The sequence below is a fragment of the Tetrao urogallus genome (genome assembly GCF_951394365.1).
Source record: "Tetrao urogallus genome assembly, chromosome: 1".
Classification (NCBI taxonomy): Eukaryota; Metazoa; Chordata; class Aves; order Galliformes; family Phasianidae; genus Tetrao; species Tetrao urogallus.
Genome location: NC_136813.1, coordinates 32820060 through 32843673, shown reverse-complemented (window position 1 = coordinate 32843673; position 23614 = coordinate 32820060). Strand labels below are relative to the sequence as shown.

General features: G+C 34.2%; 1 protein-coding gene across 1 annotated transcript in view; it reads right to left on the bottom strand.

The window, feature by feature from the left end:
• PCDH17 (protocadherin 17) overlaps window positions 1-23614 on the bottom strand; it is a gene marked incomplete at both ends in the record, with an annotated part of 81451 nt that overhangs the window by 34364 nt on the left and 23473 nt on the right. The window contains 2 exons of the mRNA XM_079549405.1: window positions 20992-21164; window positions 21325-21383. Of these exons, the coding sequence (XP_079405531.1) occupies window positions 20992-21164; window positions 21325-21383 (232 nt within the window). The remainder of the gene's footprint in view (window positions 1-20991; window positions 21165-21324; window positions 21384-23614) is intronic.

Below are 23614 nucleotides of genomic sequence, written 5' to 3'. Positions count from 1 at the left end.
ACTGTCTTTTGTTTCCTTAAATCATACACTTTGTGCTTTCTCAGTACAAAAATTGAAGATATGTTTAAGATGGGATGAAATGGGATGGGATGGAATGGAATACAGTTCAGTAGGAAGAGATCTTTAATGATCTAGTCCATCACATTAAACATACTGAAGAAGGAACAGGAATTCCTTCCTCTTACTTCCGTGTTTTTGGAAATCATTATCTCTCTATGTTGTTGTTGGATTTGATAGCTACCACCATTATGTTAATCTCTTTCTTTTGTAATTAGAATCATGTGGAAATCATAGAGTAGGAATCAGGCATAACAGGCACAGAATAAGATAACTAGTTGTTTAAAAAGAAAAGCTACCACAACATATCATGTCAACAACTCATATTTTCCACTGATTCTCAAATTGCTTTCGAAGCCAGTTCAAGAAACTGGTCATAATATTTAAGGCTTTTACTAAGTAGGATGTATCCCAGAATAATTCTCTGTTCACTGCACAATAAGACAGCTGCGTCCCTCTAGGCCACTCTTGTGAGTGTGAACTTCTCAAGGCTAGAAATAAAATGTTCTCCTTTGATGACTGTCATTTGATAGAAAATACACAACACAAGAAATAAACAGGGGCTTTGGTTAGATTCTCCTACACTGAGGAAATAATCAAAGCCAAGAGCAATAATGAAAGTTAACAAAAAACAGAAGCTAAACAGCAGTAAAAAACTATCTGTAAACTGAGGGTTGAAAATCAGAGCCCATCTTTAACTCCTACATGGCTACATTAAGTATCACAGTGTGGTATGGATCTACTAGGATATACGTCTTGCCACTGGCTTCCTAACCACACATCTAATTCTTATTCTTGTAGCAGAAAACTAATGAAACAAGGGAAAAAAAAGAATTCAATAGAGTTCTGGGGTCCCACTCTATATTTTGTAAGAAACTAAGCACAAGCAGATCTCACCACATAGGTATAGTGAAATCTAAATTATATGAGTTGTTAGATGTCACAGATTCTGAGGCACCTGGAAATCTGAATGAGGTGTAGGTAAGATGTGAATCCTATGTACTTAGCATACCATATTTACCAAAATCAATGTGTGGTATCTTTTTTTGTCTTTTTATTAGATATATGACTTGAACTTTTTTTGACATTCTCATATGTTTTACAAGAAAACAAGTCTTTTTTTTTTTTTTTTGCTTTTTCCCTTCAAATGTCACTACTGACAATTTTTATTTATTATTTGCCCAAATTCACTCTCCTCACACACTATATCTACAAAATAGATGGAAGAGCTGCTTTGGAATCAAAATCATTTATCTTGGATAGAACAAGTGGCAGGACATGCTTGAAGAGTTACACCATTAACACATGCCACTGAGAATAAAGCATATAATGCTAATTCTCAGCATTTATCAGGCTAGAATGCAAGCTCAGAAGAACAAGGTGCAGATATCCTTGTCTGGCTTTGAGCTGTTCAGCCTGACAGTGCAGTGTACCATAGCTTTACTTTCAAACCTGTACTGTTCTTTTGGATAAGGAAATCCTGAATAAAGGACTAATGGCATGGCTCATTTGAATAAGCAAGAAAGCTATTGGAGGGAGATTATTGGATCAAATACACAGAAAATATTTATTTATTGGGTATATTTTAAATATACTTGAGATAATCAAAAGCTGTCTCTATGTGCTTCTGTGCAACCTGCTCTGGGTGTCCATGCTAGAGTAGGGAAGATGGAACATGTGACATCCTGAGTTCCCTTCCTAGCTCAAACATTATGTGATTCTGAGAGTCTGTTATTCCACAAATTTCAGGTTCTATCTTATCATCTTTTTACAAGAAAAACTTAAAGAAATTTGTTTTTGTAAAGGCAGATGAAGAATTTAAAATCTATTGGAATTCAGTGAGAATCAAAGGAAAAAATGTAAAATCTCTTGTCCTTCTGTAAGTTATGAACCTGTGAAGTTCAAAACTTTAATTCCTTCTTTACAGATTCTTTGGTCTAAAGGAAGCAAGCAGGTTAGATATGTCACAATATGAAACTGTTAATACCACTTAACTATTGTACCTATAGCATCTATATGGTTCTAGTGATACCCAGCACACCTTCGGTCTAGAACAGCTCTCATTCTGCCAGGCAGTTTTAGACAGGGTTCAGAAGTTAGCATAGCCAAGAACCATGGCTATTTAATAGCTCTCTTTGGCATAATTTTTATATTGGATTTTACTTTCTACCTCAGTGAAAATACTGTGTGAAAGACACAGTAATTACAAAAGCGCATAACTTTTCTGTGCTGCAAGGTAATAGAGAATGAATATATTTTTGTAGCCAGATCACAGCACTTGGTTTTGGGGATTGAGAACCCTTGCAGTCAGTGCTTCTCTACAAAGGTAAGATATGTGGGTTCTGACTAATTCTGAGTATAGGCACATTACCAACATGCTTCTTTCTTATCTTCCAACTTTTCCTACATCAGAATCAGCTGTGAATTTGTAGCAAAATCCAGAAAGCTGTAGAAGACTAGATAGGAGCTACAGTGTGAATGGATCTCATTGCAGAGATCCATGAAGCAGGACATGGAATACAGTAGCAGTGTCACAGAGTTAAGTAGATCAATCTATGCCTGTGACAGGGGGGCAGTAAGCCATCCAAAAATGGGAAAGAAAAGAGAAAAGGGGTAGGGAGATGGGAGCTGTGCTCAAGGGGAAAAAAAAAAAAAGAAAAAGAAAAAGAAAACAAAAACAGAACAGTGACAATGATCTTAGGAGGAAAATTTATTTTACTAACTATGATATCAGAATGCAAGATAATATAATACAATCTAATTGAAATTGAGACTAATATATCAAATAAAATAGGAGAGAGAGAGAGAGTTTCCGAGACCAATCAAACCGGAAAGCTTGGGACAGCTAGGAAGCACCCTCACAACACCCCCTGCAAGGCAGTAAGAGTGAGCCCAAAACAAAGAAGGGGCCAAATCCCATGACTTCTGTGACATATAGGGACAGGTACCCAGAAATGGAGCATTAACACTTTAATTCCCAGTGCAATATATGATGTTATGCTGTGGAATATCCAAAACCAAATTCACAAAACCACGACAAGCAGCCTTAATGTGAAATGAAATATCTCCAAGATGTACCATTGAATGCCGGAGTGTGTTAAGATCACAAGCATTTGACTGAAAGGAAAGTAAGCTTCTCTGAGGCTACCAAGGGAGAAAACACTGGAAAGTTAATCCTTATCAATTATATGGGTGAGTTTAAAGAAGATTTGTTCAATCACATTAAACCACTTTGTGGGTATTCTTATATTCTTGTTCTTTTATTTTTATATTTATTCAGCACTAAAATGCTTCTGATTCAGCTTACTATGGTTCACTTTGGAACTGATATAAGCTTAGCCAAATTTACAATATTTTAAGCACAAATAAAGACATCTACACTGAGATTTAGAGTGATTTAACTAATCCACCTGTAATGCTAATTTGGACAAATTTTCACAGCTGCTCCAAAGCAGAAAAAGACAAAGGCATTAAGTCATGCACTAGAATGGGAAAAACAACAACAACAACAACAAACAAACAAACAAAAAACAGAACAAAACAAAAAAACAGTGACAATACTGAACAGTGATGATAATAAACTGATGTTTATATTCCTAAGTGGCATTCTGCAACTCTTTCTCTGTGAAAGAGCTCTAAAATTATCTTTCTAAAGATGAGGAAAGTCAAGATGACAATGGTGTAAGAACAGGGCTAAAAAAAAGCATTCAGTGAGTTGTGTAACAAAGGAAAAATTAAAATGTCTGAAAAATACTGACTTTGATATGGTATAACAAGTAAAAATGTAGACTATCTGTACATCTATTTAATTGTTATTCCTATTCACTAGAACACCCAGGAAGTGTGAGAACAAAAATCATATCTAGTTGAAATTAGGAAACATTGGCAGTGACTAAATACTAAAAATATAACCAATATAACCTGTGTTTGTTTGTTTAGTTGATGTTGTTCTTATGGCCGTTGTTTTCCCCGAAAAAGGAAGAAAATTTTGCATTTTTACTTGAATCTTATATACAAGTACAACAAATGCGTATCTCTTTCTTAAAAATAAATAAAAAAATAAATAAATAGATAGATAAATAAATAAATGAAATTTTGAAGAGACAGACTTGAGTCAACTAAATCATAAGTTAAAGTCATAATTCAAGATGAAAATGAGACAGCTGTCTTAGATACAAGCTCATTTTTTTTTTTTTTTTTTTTTAATTGAAAATTGACTTAGACAAGAGGAGGGAACATTTTAGTGATCAAGGGAATTTTTTCTGTGGATGGAACATATCCAAAAAGAACAGGCATCATGTAAGCCAGCATAGAAAACAAAACAAAACAAAACAAACAAACAAACAAGCAAAAAAAAACATGTAATTTCTGATGAATTGTCATCAAGAATAAAACCAGAAACGGAATACTCAAAAAGAATTAAAGTTTACCGTATTTTGTAGTTTACCACTTTTGGGTCAGGGAATAGCAAAGAACTTCAGCAAATAAAATCCCAACTGAACAAGACACATAAAAATTGGAAACCAAATATTTACTTGATTCTATACAGTTTGTAGTTATTTGGGTTTTTATTTTGTTTTTTAAAAGGAGAAAAGAGAAAAGAAGGAAAGAAAAAAAACAAAACAGCAGCAGCTGGTTCTAAGTGAGGAATCTGATGTCACAGATACCTCACAGAGCCAGTGGAAATAAAACTCAGTGTAATCATAATGCCAAGATACAAATTATATAGGAATGATGAACTGCACTGCACTTAAATTAACTAGTCCAAGAGTTCACAAGGGGATATACATTGCTAAAAGAATTTAGTTTTTAGCATTCAACAGTCCAGGGTGAAAATATAGTTACTACTGTGCCACGCTGTAGTGCTGGCCAAAAAATTTCAAATTCAGTGCCATTGTAGAAAAGAAAAAGGCAAAAACATCACTACAGTTAACATTTAACTTCAAAAAATGGGAACTGCCTGAACATGACAGTGCTTTTTAAAAGAAAACTGAAAAGGGCACGTAAAAGACTAAATGCTTGCAGATAGTATAACAGACTGCTTAGAGATACTATATTAGGATTTCAGAGTAACTGTATACCACTTACCAAAAAAACTTTAAATGGACAGAAAAATGGCCAGCATGGGAAACAGCAGAGTAAAGGAAGCTATTAGAAGTGAAAAGATTCTCTTAAAAACGTGGGGGTTGTGTAAATTAGGAATAGAAAAGCATAAAACTAAACCAATAAAAAATTACAATAAAATGTTACATAGGGAAGGATGGAATAAGTTTTGTAAACTATTTGTTTGTGACATAGTAAGTAATAATCAGAATTTTTATAAGGAAAAGGGAAGGGAGGGGAGGGGATGGGAGGGAAGGGAAGGGAAGGGAAGGGAAGGGAAGGGAAGGGAAGGGAAGGGAAGGGAAGGGAAGGGAAGGGAAGGGAAGGGAAGGGAAGGGAAGGGAAGGGAAGGGAAGGGAAGGGAAGGGAAGGGAAGGGAAGGGAAGGGAAGGGAAGGGAAGGGAAGGGAAGGGAAGGGAAGCATGCCAGAGAAACAGTGCATCATTGAAGGTGACAGAAAATCAGCATATACTGCAACACTGAAAGATAAGGTCACTAGCAAGCTCCCCCTCCAACAGGAAAAAAAAAAAAAAGAAGCACAGTGCAAAGGAGTCTAGGGAGATTCCAGCACTGCAGTTATTCTGGGGATATAAATCAGTCATAAAAATTGCCTGCAACTAGAAGACTAATAGTTTACGTCTTAGAGAAAAATGGGTAAAATGACTACCAACAAATCGGCAGACCAGATGGAATCCAAATATGAAATAGGAGCATTGTAACACTATCACTTAAGTTAGCTTTGGTGCCACACAAATATAACACAGCAAACATGAGTGGTAAAATGTGTGATTGTGAAGAACTGCAGATAGCTGTTGTGGTATTGTGTGACTACAATAAAATGGCACAAGGGATTCAGTGTCAACACATGCAGGTAATATACACGATGGAAAACAGCAGGAACTGTCTAAATGTAAGCTATGAACTCTAAAACAGATCTTAGTATTATCCTGGACAGTTGAGTGAAGATTTCAGATCACAGACCATGCAGAGATCAATTAGAATGGGAAGCAATCTTGGAGAAGGAATAGAGATTTAAACACAAAACATTGCTCTGTTTAAATCCACAGCTGCTGTGTCTAGATTTCTTATGCAGTACTGCTCATTCCATGGTCAAAGGAATATAATAGAACTAAAGATGATCAAAGTTTTGAAAAGGCTTTCATAAGATAAGAGATCAAATAAACTTAGTTTTTTTTTTAGCTTGGAGAAAACAGGACAAGAGAAAGTTATGGAAAGATTTGTGAATTGTGATTGTCACTGAGAGGACTAATAGGAAACAACTATCTACTGTTTCTCCTAAAGCAAGAACTAGGCACTGCTGGTGAAGTTATCATATGGCAGCTTCAATTGACAGAACTGTACTTGTGCACACACCTAAGTACACTATGGAGATCATTCCTCGGGACATTATGGATGCAAAGGCTCCAGAAAGCAATTAGACAAATTCATGGAAGAATACTCCAGCCAGGATTGATGCAAATGCATCTTATTTATTTTCTTGGATTCTCTTCTTTACACTTTTAAATACAGAGAAATGTAATTGTCCTATAATCTTGTTTAATCACTGGAGAATGAGTGAAAATTCCACAAGGTGACTCAGACATTGCAGCTAGGTGAATCACTGAATTACCTTCAGCTGGTCTAAGTGAAGTGCAAACACATGTACATTTACCATAGGCTGGACGACAAGAGTTAATTTGTTACCTGACAGAAACTTCCACAGCTCAACCCTTACTAGACAGTTGTATTCATATGTTTTTAAATGCCTGCAGATGTATATCTTATGTACCAAAGAAAATGTTTAAATCAGTGCAGTAGTTGCTGAATCAGTGCTTACACTGCACCTTCCCCTCGATTTTTATTACTCTTCCTCTCATATCCATTATTCTGAATGCCAGGGAGCTATTTTTAAGCACTTAGTTCAGTTTAATAAAATATATTAAAATATCTGCACCAGAAAAATTATAAGAATTTCTTATTAAGAATTTATTTTCATAAAATCAAATGCATAAATAGCTAACTACATTACTAGTGCAGACAAGATGCATTTTACAGGAATATCATTTTACAGTGTACTCTACTACAGTGACATGGAAAAAAAGGCAGATGAAATCTTGATTATGATTAGTCACAGAAAGTATACATGATTTTTATATATATCATTGACTAAAAACGTTAGATGTTAAAGAGAAAATTTGGCCACCCACACAGTATTTAATATGATCACTATTAATACAAAATTAGCACTATTAGATGAACTTACATTTCAAAATTTTAAATCAATCTCTCCTATTCCTGAAAGGATAATACTTAATTATGCTTATTTACAAAGGCTCCTCTAAAAGTAATGCCTCTTGTTTTATTCTGTTGACCTCTAACATCAGGGGCAGACATTGGTGGTACGGCAGTAGAGGTGAAACCTTCCCACCAGTATTCCGTTACATGTTGTTGCTGTGTGACAGATGGCAGCAGAGGGGCAGCCTGACAAAATGGCGTCTGGCATGGAACTGTGTATGAAGCACAGGTGTGCCACTGAATTCCTCCTTGTAAATAAATTCCTGAATCAATGAATGTCAATATTCACTGATGCTTGTTGAACGTTTTTAGAGACCAGACAGTGGATGTGAGCACAATGAGGCAGCAGGTGATGTGTTTCAGCATTGGTAACAGTGACAGTGGTCACCTCCACTGGTGCAGATTTTTATCAGCACAGCATGCAGGTTCTTGTTTATTGCTGGCAAAAAAGCATAGCTAACAGAGGTGATTTTGTGGGAGAGATAGCTGTAGCTGAGAATTTGCTCTATCAAATTGTATTATTGTGCTCTTTGTATCTGCTGTAGATCCCATGGAAATAAAAAAGGAAATACTACTTTTAGAGCAACATACATAATGTCATACTATTTAATTCTAGCATTTATTAGGATGAAACTTTCTGGTGATTTTCTATGAAGTAAAATTAAAAATAATAATACCAAACTACTTAGTAAACTTTCAAAAAGGAGGTAATTAATGCCAAAATCACAATCTTAGAGTAGTAAGTTTGTCTGTCAGTATTGACTCTTGTAAAATGATGCATGACAGCATATAGAGAAAAGCTGTGTAAAGCTCTAAATTAACCAAAGGTATATACTACTTTACTATAAAGCCAGTTTTGCCTTCTTATTTTGTGAACTACACACAGCCTGTGAACTGTATATCTGACTGTAAATATAAATAAAGCCTGAATAAACACGATAGGATCCTAGTCTGAATCACACTTTCTACCATTTTGAAAATATAAATCAGTAGCCACTAAAAACTATCTCTATTTAAGAATATCATGAAAATTTTGAGGTTACTGTAAGAATTTATTTATTTTTAAGTAGAATGGATGGTTGTGTGGTAAGAGAAAAATAAACAGGGAATAGTCAAATTTCCCAATGTAAACTGACAGTCTTGAAGAAAAAAAAAAATCTGGATGAAATGTTATTTCAGTACTTATTTATCAGTTAACAAATTTGAAATAGCAAACACAAAAGCATAAGACAGTCAGAGGTATCTGACTTGTGCAACACATCAGATTCCCAGAGACTTTTACTTCTGAAGGGTACTTACAGAATTAAGTATTTTTTGTAGTGTCACTTTGAACATGAGAAATTATGTGACACATTCTTGACAATCCTGTTCAATTTGCCAAAAAATGTAGTTCAGTCTCTATCTGTGTGAGCCTTGCAAGAAAACAGAATATGTTCACCATTAATAACACTGATACTAAATAGCATCTTGTGAGACCGGATCTATATTGTGAAGTATTGCTGCCATAGCTGTGTCATCTGGAAGTGTGAAAAAAATGACAAGGTCGGTTCACACAGCTATTTGAAGGAAAACCCTGTCATGCACATAGCCGTACCAGTACATATTTATCTTAGTTTCTCTCTTTCAGGGAGAGAGTAGAGAAAATTTAGGAGAAATTTTTGTGCCAACGTGTGCTACATCTCCAGTAGATAGCTCTAGCAGTGGAGTTAAGAGTGGCAAGTATTCTGCTGCAGATAAACCTCCTTTACCATCATTAATGACATGTGCTACACTGGTTGCGATACAAGAAGTTAGACCTCAACTATCCTAAGAAAATATTTACTTAGATTTAATAAGATTGTTACTGTATGTTTGTGAAATGCCAGTTGATGCTTAAATGTATTTGCCAGGGATTAGAAGCCATTTCAGAATCCACTGTTCGTTAATGAACATACAAGAAGCGCCTTAGAAGTAATAAGAAGTTAGGTTTAAGAAGATCATGAATTACTTCAACTCACCAAGTGATAAAAATTTACTGAAATTAACGCTATGTATGATACAGATATCTTATATAGAGGTTAATCCTTAATATTTTTAATTCATGTCTAGGTATTTAATTAACATAAATTATAATAGCTCAAGTGGTCAGATAAATTTATTTTGATTTTAAGCCGAGGACCATAAAATTTAAGACCATCCCCTTCTTTTTCTGCGAGTCATTTCAGTAAAATGTTTTGGCACATAGGGGTTTTTAGAAGCCAAAGTACAGGTTGAGCTCAGAGTCTAATTTTAAATCTCCAACATGCTAGTTTTTATTGCTTCTGGCGCCAGTTTTCTCCATAACAAATCAGGAGAAAAACCAAATAGATGAATATTTAACCAAAGCATCAAAAGCTATGAACCTTACACAGTCACCCAGCTCTGTGAGTGAAAAAACTGCTTCCAGCTATAAATACATGGAAGAGAGAACAACAGCTGTGCAAATAGAAATTATATTCCTCAAATGGAAGAGAGATTCAACATCTCTACGTCATGACACTGATGAAATGAGAACAATTTGTTGAATAGAACCATTAGCATCTGTAGTGTAAGTAAAACACAAAAGCCAAAAAGTTGAGATAAGAAATGGCTAATGTGCAAAAAGCTGTTTCCTAAAGAAAAAAAATACTGAATTGCAGTGAATCATTCAAAACTTTAGACATCAACAAATACTGAACTACATGAGAGTTATTCACCTCATGAGTGTTTTGAGGGCATGATTCATGTAAAATAGGTCAAATTAATCATGTTCCAAAAGTATCTGTTTCTCTCTTCATTAATTCTAAAGTGTTTGTCAATTAATTAACTATATATAATGAGGGTGAGTCTCACAGAAGTAGGGAATATGGAAGATTAAATAACAGGGACCAAGTTCCCATGAATTTGTGCACTGTTCTCTTCTTTAGAAGTGCTGAAAATGTAGAGGTTGGTGATATTAAGCTTTTTTTCAGTTTTCTTAATGAACAAAACTTTGAGATCCAGGTTTTCCAGTTTCCTTCTACTTCTGGCAGACCAAATATTTAGGAGAAAATCTGACCTTAGTTTTGAATTGATTTTTGGAAAGGTAAAATTCACTCTAAATAGATGTAAACTAGTATTCTCTGGATTTCATTAAAATTTTAAAGAATATTTTTGCTGCCTTGAACTTTTTTCTTTTCTTATATTTTATGAGATAATCTGTTTCTAAATCTGTTCTTAAATCTGTTCCTAACAGTAAGCTGAACAAAGACACTGCATCTCTAAGTAAATATATTACCATTATAACAATCCATATTTTGATAGAATATTTTTGTTCAGTTAAAAATGTATAATTCAGCAAAACAAATACCACACCATGCTTGTCCAAAAGGGGTAAGATGGTACCACTCCACTGACTCTGCTCTGAAAAGAGCAAGTACTTGTCCACTATGGAATACATTAGTCCAGTTTAGATTTTTTTCAGTTGCAGCTCGTCGTTAGGAAAAATAAAAATGCTGATCATGGTTTTTTTTGTTTTCAAATAATTAATAAACTCAACAAAAACATACTAACTCTGAGAGCTAAATAGTCTTCTTCAGAAATCCAAAACTGTGTCTGTTACTTGTTTTTTCCCTTCTTTTTAAATGTTCTCTTCCTACAACTTAAAATTCTAAGATTTTTTTTTTGCTTTCTTCTTCCAGTAACTTTTCCTCTGTCTATACACACTTGTGCAGATCACAAAAAAACGACTCAAGTCTACAATGAAGTAGCTGTACAGTATTCATCTTTCAAGTATGCTGGTAAAAAAATAAAGGTACAAGAGTCTTTTTTTAATAAACAATAAGACACCTACTGTTGTCATGTACATTTGTGAAAACTTGCTGAAGTGTATTAAATTTGCAATGGTCTGAAATTCTACTGACAGCTCATTTTAAAGAGTTTAAAGATATCTTTACACTTTAAATAGCAAAGAAATTTTTAGTCTTTAAATAGAAGCTTATTTTGTCTTACATAAAGAGGATAAACAATTCCTTAATTCATTTAAAAATACTAGCAAATTACCAATGGGGCATTTCTAAAGCTCAGACAGAAGCTGATTCTCATTGATCGTCTAACTTACCTTTGAAAGATTATGACTGTGTCAAAATTCTAGCAATTTAAGCATTTCTGCCATTTTCCATATACTGATAAAAACTTGAATGTACACAAAATAAACACATAAAATTAAAAATAAAGGAATAAATATATGAATAATAAAGAATGAATAAATATCTGAATGTAATACAAATACGGATATTATTATTTTTGTTCACATGAAAGGTATCCATAGTTGAACTTCATAACTTTTATAGCTATCTATTAAAAAGTGAAAAATAATAGTATAAAATCAAGAAATATATTACTCCTTTAAATTGGAAAAAGAGAAATTGGGATAAATGTACAGACACACTGCCTTTATGTCACCTTTTCTTGCAGTAACAAATGTCATAGGGACAATGGGCAGAGTTCTCAGCTTGAATCAAACTACCTGACCATACCAAGCTCAGATAGTAGAAAAGAAATTAAACTAATACCAGAGCACAAAGTTTAGGACTATTGATTTTCATCTTTGCACAGGGATCCAGTAGACACTTCCCTTGTTTGTGTAGGTTACAGATGTCTCACACAAATTTTTCCACTGTATTGAAACAGACAAAATTCCACTTTTGTTTGTTATTCTGTTGTTCTTAGTCTTACTCAGAACTTTTAAGGCTTGATCTTATAACTAGCTAGAGATCATGTTCAATGGACAACCTAAATTACACTTTCAAAAATAAGCATATAAGCTATTAAAACGTTCAATTTTTCATATATTAAAATACAGATTTTGTTTAAAAAATCAATTTTTTCATAATCATCTGTGAATAATATCTTATTTGTGCATGTTGTTTACATACATAAACACAACACACTACATAAATGTTTGCATGAGGGGGACTATTAAAAGAACAAGAAAGATTTTTGACAATCACATGCCCATTCCCACTGATTTATATGATGCAATTTGTACACATAGAAAAAATATGATCATATACTGAAAAGAAAAGCATTTACATGTTTTAAATAAATTTTTGGTCTTTTCTATGTCACACTATGATTTGGTTATACTGGGCATATGCTCCTCTCCATTTCATGCTGCAAAGGGGAGCAGATGGAATTAAATACAGGTTGGCATGAGGTATAGAGGAAGCCATGGAGCTGTATTTTTTAGTACTACACAGGCACTACCAGCTACATATACATTAGAGATGAAACACAAAAAAGGGCATGTCACCTTCAGGAAAGGGTAGTAGTCAGGGAACATCTGTTATACATGCAGTGTTCCCTGTAGAAAAAGCTGAAACATGATGAAATATGCATCAAAAGTTCCCTATGCACTGAGGTACATTAAGTCCCTTTCAAACCATATGAAGCCCACTTGGGGAAGGGAGGTTATTTGAGTGTGGCAGCTGGAATAGAAGAAAGCAGCAGCAGGGAATGGAAACCAGCTGTTCTGCCATTCTGGAAATAAAGATGGGCAGTAGGCACATAGAGGCTAATACACTGCATGCATATATCATGGCACACAGACAGGAGACAAAGTTTCACTGAGCGGTAATTAGCTAACCATGTTGAAGCTCTATGTCTGAGCAAAGTCCTCGTTAAATCCTAAGTACTATTACAGTATATCAGGGATACTTGTTGTGAAGCACTGCACAGCTCACATTCTTTTCAATTCTTTCACATGGTGAGCTCTTCCCATAAAAGATGCTCACAGACAAAAGAGTATAGAACAGGTCAGTGCAATTTTTCCCTTTCAGTACACTTTACTTAGGACTAGACAGTACATCTCACCCTTACATTTAATTATGATATCACATAAAGCAGGGCTAGAGTGGATACCCTGGCCCTCAGAAGGTTAAAATAAACATGATTATTACTGGGAAATATATATTTAACCTGTTTAAAAAACACCATGCAGGAGGATTCTTAACGGACAGAGGCAGCCAAGCCAGCTGCAGTACATAAATATCTTTATTGCAAATTCTTCTCCGTATTGAACATAAATAACTTTCCTAACAAACTGAAAAAAAATAGAAGGAGGGAGGAAGGGAGGGAGGGAGGGAGGGAGGGAGGGAGGAAGGGAGGGAGGGAGGAAGGGAGGGAGGGAGGGAGGGAGGAAGGGAGGAAGGAAGGGAGGAAGGAAGGAAGGAAGGAAGGAAGGAAGGAAGGAAGGAAGGAAGGAAGGAAGGAAGGAAGGAAGGAAGGAAGGAAGGAAGGAAGGAAGGAAGGAAGGAAGGAAGGAAGGAAGGAAGGAAGGAAGGAAGGAAGGAAGGAAGGAAGGAAGGAAGGAAGGAAGGAAGGAAGGAAGGAAGGAAGGAAGGAAGGAAGGAAGGAAGGAAGGAAGGAAGGAAGGAAGGAAGGAAGGAAGGAAGGAAGGAAGGAAGGAAAAAGACAATCATTGCCTTATTTATAACAACTTTTTTTTAATTCACAAAGACTTTTGTTATACCTAGCTCTTTGCTCATTTAAACTAATTGAAACTCTGAACAAAAACAGTTCTCTCAGTAGTTGCATAAACCACTATTTTCTTCTGCTATATCACCTCTCTGTTGATTCTGAATTTGTCCAGGTCTGACTTAAAAATGAGTACAATGTCTGCCATTAATGCAACTCTGGCCTAAATTAAATTATACCATTTTTTCTTCCTCTGAAAACCAGAAGAATAGAACAGCAGAAGAGAAGTAAGTATACAGCAAGAAAGGACCAGAAAAAGGACAGAGTGAATTGTATACAGAAATTAAAAGACACACTTTGTTCTAGAAGATTTAAAAAGAAATAGTGTTATTCTAACTGACACATTACTGAATGGAATAATTAATTCCTGTCGCTTATTTAAGACACTTCTGTTGATATGTGTTCCCCAGATGGAAATAAAACTAATGATAACTAAAAATCAACTTCAGGTTTCAAGCTAACAGACATTAGCTTTAGAGCAGTCCTATCTGCAGAACAATTTTTTTCAATTTGGTAACAAGAACGTGGCTGGAATGTAAGGTAGGATTATATCAAAACTTGAGCAATATCACTTCTAATCATATCTATATTTTTGTTTGCTTAGTGAGAGGAGATACAATCATACAATGATAATATAAACTGAGAAAGAATGGAGAAGATGTATATGCTTTGATTGACTCCTTTATGTAACCTGATAAACACAAACATACACAGACTAGGAGGGAATTATCCTCTAGTCCCATTATAATAGTTTGTATGATATTAAGTGTCCATTCAATGCATAGATGTATGCCCTAAAATTTCCATTAACAAAAGTAAGCATAGCTAGAGAACATCCATTTACCATCGAGAGGAATGCATAAATCCTGTAACGATGAAAGCTACCAGTTTTATGATTTCCTCATTTCAAAAGTTGTTGATCTTTCTATGCCCCCGCTTTTCTTTCAATTTATAAAAAGAATCTGAAAATAAAAATTGTTAGCTGAAGATAATGGTTTTGACATAGACGGGCCTCATTTTACTGATAACAGCACATATATCTCTTGCTCTTCTAGTGGGAATAAAGCAAAAAAATAACTACTGGATTCTAAGACTTCCAAGAACAAACTGCAACACAGTGACTGAGCTCAGCCCCAGGAAAGGCAGTGTGAAAACAGGGCATATAGAAAGGAAGCAATGAGATTTACACTAGCAGCAGGCAAGGAATAATCTGCTTTGTTCCCTCAAAAAAAAAGCTACAGCACCTAAATGTTAAAATTTAAACCTACACCTCAGACAAAAGACTCATGGTAACTGACTTGATTGTGAAGTGCATTTTATGTACATTAATTTACAAATAAGATCATCCAAGATCATCCACTTCTGTTGTCTTTTTTTTCTTTTTTCTTTTTTTTCCTTTTTTCCATTGGTACAGTTTCAATCCTTTAGGGTATTGGCAATAATATATCTAAATTGATTTGGTTGTGAAGCTTATAATTAAATCAATTTACACAAAAAAGAAAAAGACAACTTTCAAACATTGAATGAATTTGTAATTATAAAAAAAAGTAGAAATAATGGTGGGGGAGGAAGGGGAGAAATAAATTAACTGAAAAATGTAGTATAACACACTAAATGTTCCAAAGACCATGCTGTGCTGAATGGTTATAGTCTTTTATTTATAGTCTCTTTTATTTATGTATTTATTTTTTGTCTCTCAGTGACACGTTCTGTGTGTGTATAGATGCAGAAATTTCTGCATGCACTGAAAATCAATTATAGAAATTTCCCCCATAATCTGAGGCTAAATCTAATAATTAAAAGTGATATACACCATTCACAAAACTTCACAGTTACTATGCGATAACAATCTGCCAGAAGCTGAAATGTACCTGATTAAAAATCTGGTTTGGCAGAACTCAACTCTAGTTGAAAAGCAGGATAATAGGCAATAACAAAGGCAATAATAGGCTATGGTACTCTGATGCAAAGTGCATTCACTGTCACTTCAGCTGCCAGGATGTTTGCAGTTTTTCTATTTTGTATCAATGAAAGAAGCTAAGAAAGTAGTCAAGGTATTAAGCTAATCCATTTCTTCTCCATTACGGTGCCACTGCATATCCTTTTCTCATTTCTTCCCAGACAAGCTCCTGTTTCATCAGATTTCTCCTTCCTCACCTGGATAGCTTTGCTTGAACTCCAAAGCCACTCAAGTGAGCTGAACATGCTACAGAGAGAAGCTATGCATAGAAACACACTCCTTTCTAACAAGGAAGCACCAAACAAACAAGACTGCTTCTAAACACACCTGGCTATCACTCAACTCACATGTCATAAAGTGCCACTCATGAACCTAGACTCAATATCAAAATAACTGACAGGTAAAAAGTGAGCCTGAATTCTCAGGTAGAAGGCCATCTAAAAATAAAACTTAAAAAGACATTCAACATAAAAGCAACAGAGGGAGAAAAACAGCTTAGTCTTTATTTTTCAGAAGTATTTGCTCATTTTTTTCACAGTAATTTCCTCAACAAATGTATCATAGATCACTGGATATGAACATAAGAAAGGTTATGACAGTCAACTGCGCAGCAAAGGTGACTGACTCATATTCCTCTGGTGTGATCATTAACTTAGATTCGAAGGGGGAATATTTTTCTAGTTTCTCAAAATGATGCATCACAGAATATTTGCATACCTTGGTGAATCTAAGAAACTCTTGCAAACATGTTATCTAAATCAGCTTTAAATTGCCGAGTTTAAGGCACTAAGAATATTTGACATTTTTCATAGTAGACCTATAATTAAAAGTGCAAAATATTAATCTAAAAACTAGATATCAAAAGATACCAACAAAAGATTCAATGTGAACCACAGACTTCACAAGAAGGAGAACAGTTATAATGCTACACATTCTCTTGAATTCAGAAATACTATTCTCTTGACCAAAGTATTAATAGTAGAAAATTAGAAAGGAAGTTCTGTCAGTCTAGATGTAATAATGAATGTGTTAAATGCACCAGTGTGGATATTGAGCTGATATAAGAAAATCATTAGAAAGTTCAGAAAAATTATTCATAAAAAATTCTGATAATATCTACTCTGCTGCAGTTAGATAAAGTAAGATATTCAATTTCAGGGATCTTTCTTTTTAAAAATTGAGAATAAAAATGCACAAGTTACTACAGTCTTGTTCCATGAACATGTTCAGTTGACCAATCATAGAATTACAGAATCACAGAATTGTAGGGGCAGGAAGGGGCCTCTAGAGATCATAGAGTCCAACCCCCTGATAAAGCAGGCTCCCTAGACCAGGTTGCAAAGATAAGCATCCAGGCAAGTCTTGAATGTCTCCAGAGAAGGAGACCATTAAAAAGTGGAGTTAATGGTTTTCATTGAGATGCAAAATATCTGATACAGTCTTTATTCTTTAGACAGTTGCATGCAAGTTTGCGTCAGCTTTGTTCCATGTGTATTTTCATTGTGATTATGAAGAAAGTGTTGTATTTTCACGTGATATTTAATCTTCTTTTATTATTATTTTTTTAATTTTTATTGCTGAAGATTAACTCCAGCCCTTTTATCCTAGTCACATATACCTTAGATTAAAAATGTGTTGTTTCCAGGTTCCAGAAAAACCTAGTAAAGTGGTCTTAGAGGAGTTTCTGACACCAGTGTTAAAGTTTTCTTTCACTCTTTCTTCGTGGATGTACCTCTGATTTTCCTTTATTCTTAGGATCCATGCTACCATTAACCAGGCAAAAGCACGTGCAAAAATGCCCCCTCTTTGGGATACAAGTGTGAACGTCAAGCATTTTGAAAGCAAGATTTCTGTTGCACAGTGAGTGATATACTGAACAAAAAAAAACCCCTAATAATATAGTAATAATAATCTGCCAGAGATATATTAAATTAGAAAAGCACCGAAAAATCCAAGAAATGAATGAATTATAAGCAACTAGAAAAAAACATCCCTATCTCTACACTGTTTTACAGATTATAACATAAACATTCTCAGGACTTACTAAGAAAGTTTAGAATGAATGTGTTTTTGTTGTAGATATCATTTATGAATTACAATATCATTTTCATCTTTGTATGTCATTTAAAAAAACACTGATCGTAGTTTTTATGCACAAGCCACAGCAAAATAAAAAGGTTATTCTATTATTTAAACACAAAATGTGAATAATACATGCTACTCCAGGTGGAATCAACAGGAATTTTTATGTAACTTGGCAAACAGTGTTTAACAGTGTTAATTCGTGTGAGATTTGTAAGTAGGATGATCTTAAACTGTCTGAACCTGTGAAGGGGTTTAAAGTCTCAGGAACAAAATGGGGAAAATAAAAGGTAAGCAAGACACATGTCTAAAATCATTCCACTGAAAAAGTAAGTCATAGGGAACAAGCTCCTTTGTAAGACAGCCAGATCAGTGTAAGTAGGGAATAAGTTGAGAAATCTGATCTGACCAAAGACAGACAGATATTTTTATGCAGAAAATAGCTTAAAATTTACAGAGAAGGAAAAAATTAATATTTGAAAGGAGACATGGCTTATTGTCTCAATGTATTTTAAAGGCCTTTGTTTTGCCCCTCTTTTCTAGAAGTTAAATTATTTTGGAATCTTTAACAGAAATAATCATGTCTGAAACTTTGCTACAAAACAGTGAATTCCTACCCTTTAGCACAACCTAGAGAGATGACAGAACTGACAGAAACACAACTTCTGACACTGCTTCAGGTGTCACCATAGAAAATTAAGCATTCCACCCCCATTTCCCAGAAAACAATTCTCCTCTAAAAAAAATGCAATCCTCTTTCTACCTGAATCACATACATTATATTTCTTACTCTTCTTCAGCGTGGAATAGAATGGAATAGAATAATGTGTAGAGAAAGCCATTTTGTTTATTGTCTTTCAAAAGAGAGAAGTTATGTTGGACTAAAAGCCTTGATCACACAATACTCAATGAGAAGCTATCATTGATTTTATTGAAAACACTACATTGCACCACATTTGTTACTGTAACGATTTCTAGTCCCAAAGATGCTTGCTGTTGGTTCAGTTTTTGTAATATGCCAAATGATTTTATTACCACATACTTGAGATGGAGGTAAACAAATATATGTTATTACCATTTAAAATTGTATTTTTTGGGGGAAAGAAAAGTGATTTATCTCTCTACGCTAATTATTTATTTTTTCTTAGTAAAAAATATCACATAAACATCTGCTGCTGCAAAGCAGTGGCTAACAGTACTTAACATCCATAGTTCAGTATACATTTAATAGGAATGTGAGGAATTAATACGAGCCACTGCTGTGAGTTGTTTCCTGATAAATGGGGACTCTCATAGAGACATAATGATAAATGCAAACCTCCAGATAACTTTTACTGTTACAATGGAAACATAGAATAGAAGAGATTGGCTTAACCTGCTTACTAATGTTTTCATATTTTGAGCTGTATAGTTCTTGATGTTATATTGACAGACTGTGATAAAATATGAACTCTGGCTATATACTGATTTTCTAAAAACCTCTCACTTCTTGATTATTTAGAGCAGTAAATTATTTTCCCAAGGAAACTTTTTGAATTTTAGAATCTCATTGCTGTACTTGATGGTAGAAATCCACCCTTTTTGCTAAAACAAAACTGAGAAAATTCGATACACACTCAGTTTCTTAAAAAAAAAAAAAAAAAGAAGTTTAGTACTGCATCTTTATACAGATCAATGTCTAATTATAAGCAGAGAATTGCTGTGGCAAGAGGTTAGGAAAAAATAATCTTTCTGGCATTTATTAGTTGGAAAATAAGGTCATATTTGAGGTCAACCCTCAAATATACACAGAATAAGTTATACTGCAGCATTCTAAATATTCTACATAGCAAAAGTCACATTGCAATCCCAACATAATCAGAAACATGTTCCTAATAACTGTATAACAGATCAGACTGGGCTAGCTACAAAAACAAAACAAAACAACAACAAAAACCTAGATCAAATTAATCAACAACTAATAAAAAACTCATATTTTTTTCTGCTTAATTATAAATGTAGCTTCTCAATAACTTATTGACTTATTTAATCATCTCTTAACTTTCTCTAAGCCTGAATCATCTTTTAAAAAACTAACCTAAAATAAATATATAAAACATTCCAGCAGTAGTGCTCTTTCTTATTGCCTACAACCTCGGCAAAATCACATGAACACACAATGCTTAAGTGCTCAGCTTGTCATTTTTTTTTTTTTTAATTGTTTCTTCTGAAATAAAAGAATTCATAATTATATAAAGCATATCTGGAAAAAAAAAAAAGTGCACTGGACACATGCAGAGTTTGAAGAAATAAATATGCTTATTTGTCAGAATGAAAGCTTGCAGACATTGTGGTCGTTGTGCTGCTATAAGTAATTTTAGCTGGTTCACAGACACTCATCTTTGATACCAACCTAGAGTGTGGGTGAAATAATACTAAAAATCAGATTATTTTATTTTTTGACAATTCTCATACTACTATTAATTGTGAAATCAATATTACAAATAGAAATATACATCCTCAAAATGAAAACACTTTCTGGTCAGTTTTTACTGTTGTCTAATATCCCAAGTCTCTCTTTTTTTTCCTCGCATCCGAACTACATGAGGAATGTAAATGACTGCTGCTCTTTTATCTGTTGCAGTCATGTCTGAGTTGAGTTTTCAAATCACGCTTTGGCTGAAGAACAGTATGTAATATATCACAGGCAATGCCATGGAGATAAAGTATTTTCTAATCATTTTAGAGAAGTACTAATTTTATTTTATTTTATTTTTTTAATCTATTTTCATTCTACGGAAGAAGGATACTTGTGGTTTCATTTCATATTCATTCTGAAAGATCATGAATGCCTTTGCTCTGGGCTAGGTACAAGATTTACAGTTTTCTTTGATAGTATTATCAGAGGGCTATTCCACTCTGTTACACTGCAACTGCAACACTAATAGGTTTATAATGATGGCTTAACTTTACGCTTTGTAAGCACTGGAGGCTTCACTCACCTTGTTCAAGTGGCTGGCTTTTAGTTGAAGTAGTTTTCATCTTGAGTGCCTCCCTAACAGACATGTCACAGCAGGAGCCTTTGTTAGTGTCTTGGTCACTGTCAGCCTGATCACTGTCCCCATGCCCGCTGTCCCTCAAGCTGGCTCTTTCTGGATCCTTGAATGTGGAGCTACTGAAATACATATTTAAAAAAAAAAAAAAAAAAAAAAAGAGAGAGAGAGAGAGAGGGAGAGTTGTATTTACTTGTTCTAGGTTGAATTGTACTCTTTGGCCAAGCAATTTTGACAAGAATGCAAATGGGGAAGCTGAGAAAGTTATTTAATAGGCCTTACCTTTGAACAAACTGCTGCCTGCTGCCCATGTAATTGGGCTCTGCGGGAAAATTGTCTGTCTGCGAAAGAGAAGGAAAAAAATACGTATAGTTGTACACTGGACAAATCTCCTGCAGAGCAACAAGATTTCCTAGAGGAGAAATGATTAATAATTCAAAAATTCCCTTAATCTTTAGATTTGTACATTTTAATTAAATTGGAAAATGCTGGCATGTAATTATGTGCTCAGAACAATTAAATGATTCCGGTCCACAAATTACCTGCTAAAGTAAACAATGAGGCTCCAATAAGTGGCATTCTCTGTGAGCAACCTGACAGATGACTCTGTTTATGTTTTTTCATTAGTTAGATATTAAGACTGATGGTTATTGAAAACGAGAGAAAAAAAAAATACTTTTGTGCATTACAAAAGTGAATTATTCAATAATACTAATTTTTAATCATAATTACATCATCTACTGGGATTCTGAAGCCCTTACTCCTGTAATACAATTTCATGTTTCCATAAAACATGCAAATTAAGAAAAGAGAGAAGAGAAGAGAAGAGAAGAGAAGAGAAGAGAAGAGAAGAGAAGAGAAGAGAAGAGAAGAGAAGAGAAGAGAAGAGAAGAGAAGAGAAGAGAAGAGAAGAGAAGAGAAGAGAAGAGAAGAGAAGAGAAGAGAAGAGAAGAGAAGAGAAGAGAAGAGAAGGAGCAAAGAAAGAAGAAAAAGAAAAAAAAAAAAGAAAAAAGGAAAAAGGGAAAAAAAGAAAAAAGAAAAAGAAGAAAGAAAAAAAAAGAAAAAAGAAAAAAGAAAAAAAGAAAAAAGAAAAAAAGAATATTTGTACTTGTTTAGATTTCGGTGTTTCATTTGTTTTTAAATGCTACTGGGAAACTGCAAGTATGAAAATATTTGGATTTTCTCTCTCTAATTTTCATCAGTATTAATAACTACATCTGAATAATGAGAACCACACATGCAAGCAAGAACATTAAATGATTGTTGCTGACAAGTGGTTTGAAAAAAAAAAATACTTTCATTAACTCTGTCATGAGTGTATTTTTAGCAGCATGAGCTAAGTAATTGTAGAAGCAGAAGTATTTACAGCATCCAGACCAACATGGAGTCCTGCCAAAGGGAACTGAATTCCCCTTGTATCATCAGCTAAAGTTCTTTGGAAGAAAGAGAGACTGAATCTTTCACAAAACCCCATATACTGTAGATTCGCGCATGTCACTTCGTCTTGCAGCTGACCTAGTGACAGAGCGCCTACTGTTTTCTGCATCACTTTGGATCACACCACTATGCTTTGCAGCAGCGATGAGTTTTCCAACAGCATCTCACATATCAGCATCAGTAGCACAGGCAGTACTCAATTACTGGAAGGCCCAATATAAGATTTAATGTTGTATAATAATTGTTTACACAAGTGACTGGTCTCCTAGATATTTATTTTTCCTTGACACTCTCCTTTTTGTCCTTTCTGATTTATTTTTGCTAGGCTGTTTCTGTTTGTTCGTTCGCTTTTTGTAAACACATGGTAATTAGAAATATTTGCTATTCTTTGTATCATTGGAATACAGGACCTTGAAAAAGACATGAAGTTACATCTGAAACATAACAGTCAAAACTGGTCACAACAGCAAATAAGTAGCCACATGCCACTCTCAAAACATTTGTGAAATATATGTGCTCATGGATATCTTGTGTGATTTAATGAAAACACAAAAGATAAATTGTCTTCTGTTCAGGAATTTATGAGGTACATTTGCACACACATTCTTCTTACTGGTAGATAAGTCTTTTGGTTTTTAAAAAATAGGATAATTAAAAAAAATTGTTCACATTTTGAAGTATTTTTTAATTTAAGTTGCAGAGTATGTTGCATATGACTTTTTTATTGTACCAAAATTACACACTATTTGAAAATCTGATGTACGAGAAGATAGTTGTTCTTCAGAAGCATTAAAAGGTGAGCTTATAAAAGTTCTTAAATACTGTCCAAGCAGAGTAAGCAATACAAAAGGAGAATTCTGAAGATTTGGCATACAAAATCCAGTGTGGTGCCACTGCTTTTCCATGTCACCTTTTCAGAAGTACTCACATTTTCAGCTACAGATAGTCATACTTTTACAAATCTAATTACCTCATTTAGGGGTCTTTATACTGAGAAACAGAGAAGATTCTGTTTTTAACCAATGCCATTAGAATATAAATTTGCTGTAACTGTTAGCATGCTTAAAGTTATAAGCAGAAATATTGAAAGAAAAAAAAAATAAAAGAAGAAATGGAGGCATAACATTCTTATATT